This window comes from Belonocnema kinseyi, chromosome 10 (genome assembly GCF_010883055.1).
Source record: "Belonocnema kinseyi isolate 2016_QV_RU_SX_M_011 chromosome 10, B_treatae_v1, whole genome shotgun sequence".
Classification (NCBI taxonomy): Eukaryota; Metazoa; Arthropoda; class Insecta; order Hymenoptera; family Cynipidae; genus Belonocnema; species Belonocnema kinseyi.
The window spans coordinates 67,444,371-67,451,724 of record NC_046666.1 but is presented as its reverse complement, the minus strand read 5'-3'; the positions used below and the strand labels follow the sequence as shown (position 1 = coordinate 67,451,724).

The following is a 7,354-nucleotide window of genomic DNA, read 5'->3' as shown; positions in this document are numbered from 1 at the left end:
GTGCTTCATAACTTAAATAAATAATAAGTGCATATACTTTAATAATAATAATTTTTGATGTTAAATAATTATTTAAAGCCAGCTTAATATTTTCAGGAGTAACATGAGCTTTTTCAGTGGTCGTTTAAAAATAAAAAAAAGCTTATTTAGCACATCAATTCTGCATATAAAATTATACAGATAGGATGAAATTCAATTTGAAGTGAAGGATGGCTCAGAAGATTATTCTTAAATAAATCCTCGAAAATGGAGTATTTTTTGGTTTACCATTGAGCAGTATTTAATATTTCACTTCTTCATGAATAATGTTAGACCAATTTCAATTAATCTGCATGTTTCAAAAGTTCCGCATTTCTTAGCTACATTTCTCTCTCTCTCTCTCTCTCTCTATAATAGGATGGAAATGAGTCAATTCATTAACTTATATTTATTTATCTACTACTATCTGTACTTTCTATTATATAAGAGCTGAGTATTTTGACACAATACACAGAGAGAAAAATGAGCTCAAAAATGTAAATTTAGAAGATAAATGTGATCTACATGAGCACCTTTCCTCTACGCTTAATGTGCTCGCCCAATTCTTGAAAAAAAAAACATTTTTAGTTGTCACATTTGTTAACATAATGAAGGTTGACATTTCAAAATGTTTCATCCTTACTAAAAATTAAATCGAAAGTCTTGATGACATACTAATACATTATTTACCTAATGACTTGTATATGTATGATACAATGCTATTTGAAATTAGTCATGAATCATAATTGCGATGAAAACAAATAATTTCACCATCTTTCGCATTAATATGGTTTCTGCGATTAGACGAAATGTAATTGAAAATTTTACATTATTGTCATAGCATTTGGTTGAGTGTATAATTAAAAATGATTCTATTTACAATAAGTATTGTCAATCATATTTTTACCGCGCTTATGACTCAAATCATTTCGTCTTGATCAATTAAGAAAACTTATCTTCTAGTTTAAATGTGGAGCGATTCCACTAATACTTACTAGTGACTATTATAGATTAAAGGAATTTTGAGACAGTCGAAAGAACTTCACATTGCTATATTCGCAGTGACAAATTTTGAGCAACTTGGTATATCTCTCTTTAAGCAGCAGTCGCGCAGATTCTTAAGACAAATAAGTCTTATTTTTTTTGTATTTTTCTATAATATACCATGTTCTATTTTAATCACTTATCTTTTATAAGTCTTGCTTAAAATTAAGAGCGATGAGGCAGTTGAGTTGGCAAGAAAGAGCAAAGGGAATCAGTCGTTCGGTCATCGAGCTTCTCGCCGTATGAACCGAGTGTCGAGCAAAAAACTTAATGTCTACAGTAGTAGCAGTAGTGGGACGAACTCGTCGTCAGGCGAAAAAGATTTCTTTTTGCGAAAATTGAAATACTTTGATTAACATAGAATGCATGAATGGAACTTGTTTTAAATGAGTTTTCTGTTGAGGTCGAATAGTCTTTTCAAAGAGCAAGAAACTTCATTAGAGCGTCATAAATGAGACGCGGATTTATGGTACCATCTGCAGTATAACGAACTCCCCGAAGTGAACCATCGTCGTGACTGACGACGCCATATTCGCCAACTATAAAGCCATCTGGCGTTCTTTCTTCAACACGATACTTTCGGTAATTGCGGCCTTCGAAGACGTAGCCGACCTTGCGACCATCTTCTGAATCAGCCTTATTAGTCGCATCGGTAACGGGATGAGGTCCATGAACATTACCACGGGTTCCTACACTAACAGCTTCATCTACTTCATAATTCTGCTCAATAGGTTCCCGTGAGTGTGACTGATCCACGGGTTGACCATTTGAACCATAGATCTTGCTGGGTTCACTGTAAATTTTAGCTGGTTCGGAATAAATCTTGGCAGGCTCGGAGTAGATCTTGGCTGGCTCAGCATAAACCTTTTCTTGTTCACTGTAGATTTGAGCTGGTTGGCTATACACTTTTGATGGCTCTCCATATATTTTGGACGGTTCGCCATAAATTTTAGATGGCTCCCCGTATATTTTAGACGGTTCACCGTAAACTTTTTCAGGTTCACTATAACCCTTCAGAATAGTTTGTTCCCCTGACTCTCTGTACGATGTCTTGTCGAAAGTGTCGATAGGATGATTATGATGACGATGTTGTGAAGTATCGTAGAAAGATCCATCATAGTGCCTGCTGACCTTGCGGCCTTGATAGTGTGCTCGGGAACCGCCAAGCTGTGATACTTCTTTAGACTCTAAATTTTCCTCAGTAACTGGATATTCGCGCAGTTCCACTGGTATTGAACTGCTGCCACTAGTCGCAGAATCATCGACGTCGCTTTCTGAATTGGACCTGTGAGACGAAGAAGGTTTATTGTTCTTTATTTGTGGTTTTGATGTGATTACACTTGTCTCCTGCCAAACTGTCTGCGATGAACCTTCATCTACGGAAAACTCGCTCCTGTTTGACTCTGATACTATATTTCCGGGATCTTGTGTAACGGAGCGAGTTGATGGAGGTGTTACGGAAGTCGTAATTCTCGAATGTTTTACTGTAGTTATTGACTTAACAGTAGTACTTCTTGGAGCAGCATATGTTGAACTAGTCGAAATGGTACTTGGACTGCTGTTGGGCGATTGAGTACGCAACCGATCTGAATTACCGCCAGTATAATGTTCTATTCGAAATTTGTAGGGTGTAGCTTCAACAGTGGAAGTCACACTGACGCCAATCACTTTTCTTTCGACAATTCTATTCTGAATATTTCCGGTTTTACTAGATTTAGATACGACCGTTGAATTTCGTCCATGTTTTTCTTCACGAGAACTCAGCTTGGATGATATTTCATCAACTGTGCCTAAGTCATCAATCAAAGAGGCTAGACTGTGACTATGGTTGAGAGCTTTCTGACTGATTGGGTAGTATCTTATACCCATTTCTCGATGTGTAAAGGGTGCCATGGTAGGTCTAGCTGTAGGTGGAGCACGTGATATGCGATATATAAAGGCTTCATTGTGTTTTGACTCTGAACTTATGGTATCACCCTGATGTCCACCCCGTCTGTAACCTCCACGACGTCGTTGCGTAGATTTTGGTGCCATAGCTCCGTTTATAAATACTGATAGAAATTCTGTTCCCGCGATGACGTCGTTACTTCTCTTAGCTGGTGCAGACGCTGCTGGCTCCAAAAATAGGACCGCTTGCATGAGAACCTGCAGGCGAGAAAGATTATATTAATATATAATTGACAAAATTTTGTATTACTTAACTCTATATAATATTTACTATCGACTGCTAAAGAATTAAAATCCAATTTACATCGAGTGCCTTATTGGGAGCAAAATCTCGACAATTGTTGAAAAGATTCGTTTTAATATATCCTTGACTATGACAATAGAAAACAATGTTATGTGCTTTTAAAATATATTAAGACCATTGATAAATTCCATTCACCTATTCACTGATTTCGTATTTTTAAATTCTCTTGTACAAGGAGCCTTAAGGTCATTGCTGGTGAATCTTCAGGTAGTACGTTCAGTAAAGTACGAATCGCATCAAAAGTAATGCCTCGAATGAAACAGGCTTGAATGCTTGTGATGTTTGCCGCACTAAAACTGGACATACTTACTAGTTTTCAAACAAGCATATATTTCTACGCTGCTTTTACATAAAATTGATTTACGTTTGGACAATAAAGTGAATTGATAGATATTTTAAAAAATTTACGAATAAAAATTGTTTCCCGAAAGTACTTTGAGCCTTTACGTTTTTTCAATTCATGCTAACTTCAATTCTCTTCCGCATCATAAATTTGTTTGGAATTGCCTTAAGAGATCCGCGAGCTGTTTTTGATAGTTAAACAAACACAGAAATAAATATCCGTCTTTAATGTTCGTTTCGATATGAACAATAATTGCAAGCAAGTGACGATAACTCTATTAGAAAAGTTCTATTTCGTATAAAAATCAGTTGAAAAATATTGGTAGAATCTGACGATTCTACCTATATTACGTCAAACTTATATTGTATTACGACTCGTTAAGAATAATAGGTAGGTAGATATACTAATATTCGCGGACGGTTGATATATTGCTTTGTCGCAAGGTCGAACGGCGACTTTCACTTATAAATACTATCTACGTCCCTTTCCACGGTCAACTGAAAACAATAATACGGATCAGTTAAAGAGCAGTAAATTATTTTTTGTCGTTAAACAAGATGTCATTTTCAAACATATATATTTTTAAATTTATAATAATTAAATTTTTTATTACCTGGGATTTAGCGAGTACAAGTCATATATTAGGAAATATATTCTACCTATAAATTCAGTTTGTAATCGGTTTAAGCGAGTTTAGAGTCGTACATGTTTGAAAGTAGTCTGTTTTAAATAATTAGATTTGTGTGTAAGAGCTTTATCGAAAAGTTGAATTCAACTGTAACAATATCAGATCATTAGTAGCATACATATGGTTTCAGTATTCATTCATCTACTACCATATGGAAACATATAACTATTTTAATGGTATGCTTTTTTAATGATTGCACTCGTTTTTTAAATTAATCATTTTTGCAACATTTAACCAGCAATAGACTGGTTCAATTCTGACTAAACTGCTTTTGCCACTTGCATTTCTTAAAAAAGGATTGACTTTTTTTATAGAACGACATAAATCATAATTGAACAATACTTTTTTTACATGATAAAATACCTATAAAATATCTATTTGCTCTTATTTTTACCTTTTTGAGACATGCTAATTTTAAATAAAGAAAATATATCACAGTTTGATTATCATAATGCTAAAATCATTTTGATGTTATGTGAATATGTGACACGAGCTAATGGAGATCTGCGGAATCTGAGAAATGTCTTATGAAGGTCTCATCTGGACTGGGCGTGGTACGACAGTAACTAGCTATATAGATCAGGGATGCACTTAAAACTCTGTTAATTATTAGAAATTTACACTTATAATTATTTGTAATTAAGTTTCATTTATTGTAGTAACACACATTTAAATAATTATACAAATTTTAGTCCCCATACTGATCTTTTTCATCACATATTAGCAAAAGAGGCAGGGGAGTTTTGTTGTTTGCATAAAAAATGTATATATGCATGTAATCATGTAAAGCCTTCATATATCTCTGGTTATTATCTGCAATCCCAGTAATAAATTAATATATTTCTCTGCTTGCAAGATGATACATGCAGCCTACAATCAAAGTGAGCCGGATATCGAGCTTAAAATGAGACCCAGCAAATTCTAGCCTCGAGAGTCTCGATTAAACTTGTCAAATAACAAAATAAAATACATGCGTAGTTTCGCAAAAATGATGACAGTGATGGATTAGAATGGATTTGAAAAAGTGTGTTCGGACATTGTTCAAATCGCTTTGTTTAATTAGTTTTGATTTAATATTTAGATTTTAAATGGTTAGGGAAAAACACAGTCGCTATTTATGTTTTATTTAATGTTCTCACTGTGACAAATGGGCTGTAATTTAATTTATTAGTACTTCGCGTTCATTAGGAAGATATGCTTAATTTTTCATATTATATCTTAGCAGGCATGAGTAATTTCGCCTTATAGCAGTCAGCATAAAAATAAGCTTTGATCAATTATATCTTGCGTTGGACTTAATTTGAGGGTTACATCCATTAAAAGTGATCAGCAGGGAACAGTGACAATTAGCAGAAGTGAAGAGCAGTATAGCAAAGCATAAGTGTAGGCTATTTTAGGTCAATATAAAAAGTAGTTATGATATATTTGCATTCCTGATCTTACACACGAGTGCCATTATCTGGAATCGACATAAAAGGTAATAAAAGTAACGTGATTTAAATATTTTGTTGAATTTTCAATTTCAGTATTTTAGTTGTTACGCTCGGACAAAAGTAAATTACCTACGCCTAAAGGAATTGATTATGTTTCATATCGTATGTATGTGCAGATGAAAGCCGGTACCAGTTTGAAAATCTTTTCCTTTTCGTGCCAGCCGAGATGTTATATTATATTTCCCGATTAAATTGAGACACCGATTGAACAGCATAAGAGCAAGGTCACATCATCCACAGGTGTAATCATGTAATTTACATGAAAATATTTAAAAAGTCTTCCATTTTCTGCAAGTACAAGATCACGCGATATTTGAAAAGATGATGTTATTATTTCTGGAAGCAATAATTTGGCGTACCTGCATATTTATTAATGCATATGATATTCAATCATTTTTAGGAAAAATATATACAACGACTACTTTTTGTTTCGTGGCAATGAAACACTAATTCGTTATAAACTGGTGTAGTTTGAGTCATATATTTCTCAAAATTCTGTCCTTGGCGTGTTTTGGAATGGATGAATCTTTGTCAGCGGGATTTTAGTTTTTCTGCATACATGAGTTAATTGAACAATCTAAATAATATGAGAAACACTCAAATGACCATTTCTAGCAATTACCAGTACCTACATTAAATTCATTAGACTGATAGATGAAATAATACGAAATTACAAAGGTTCATCCACGGACAGAATTTTTTTAAGGATGCTGCGCAGCAAGTTGCGCAAAAATGTAGAAATTTTCAAACAATTGGCTAAAGAAAAATCGTATCCTGTTTAGGAAAGTTTAGTGGTGATGATACATTCCGAGATTACATTCAATAACAAAGATGGTTGTTGCTGTGTGAACGGTCATTAGTTACAACGCTACCAAAGTTAGACGGATAAGCTTACGATAGGTGAGATAGGTCTCATCCGGGGCAGGGGCAGGGACAGAGGCAGGGGTGTGGAAGAGGGAGCACGGCTTCACAGCCTAGCCGCAAGTATCGGCCTGGCATTTACTCTTAGTTATGTGAAAGGTATTGCACAGACCAAGGTACGATTACTCGTTATACGCACACTTGTTTAACGCATGCTTTGTCACACAATGCACATTGCACACCGCCCGAGCAGCGCGTCGTGTCGGTGGAGCTGAGTTCTTTCGTTCAAGTGTCTCTGTCACTCGATCGGGATGCAATGCACAACTCGACGTATTCAAATGACAAGGCTGTATCTCGGCACATGCATATTGAAAGGTTCTAACCTGGTGGCAAAATATGGAAGCTTGCAAATTGCCATGTAAATTGTATGGTGCATCAGCGCCCTCTCCGAGATAGAACCTTTCTATATACATACTCCTATAAATAACCTTTCAATTTGCACGCTTCGAGATAGAACCTTATCATTTGGACACATATAACTGACCACGTGCATCTTCTTGTTGGCACTTTGAACTTTAACCAATTTCAGCTATAAAGTCTTATAACTTTTCCTGTGAATTATTTTATAATTTTGTGACTGACTTTGATTCTTCTTA

The 7,354-nt window shown here is 35.0% G+C and overlaps 1 protein-coding gene across 1 annotated transcript in view; it reads right to left on the bottom strand.

Annotated features, from left to right (window-relative positions):
- Positions 1 to 244: 244 nt before the first annotated feature.
- LOC117182052 overlaps positions 245 to 7,354 on the bottom strand; it is a 22,897-nt gene continuing 15,787 nt past the window's right edge. The window contains exon 2 of the mRNA XM_033375075.1: positions 245 to 3,207. Within this exon, the coding sequence (XP_033230966.1) occupies positions 1,480 to 3,207 (1,728 nt within the window). The 3' untranslated portion in view covers positions 245 to 1,479. The remainder of the gene's footprint in view (positions 3,208 to 7,354) is intronic.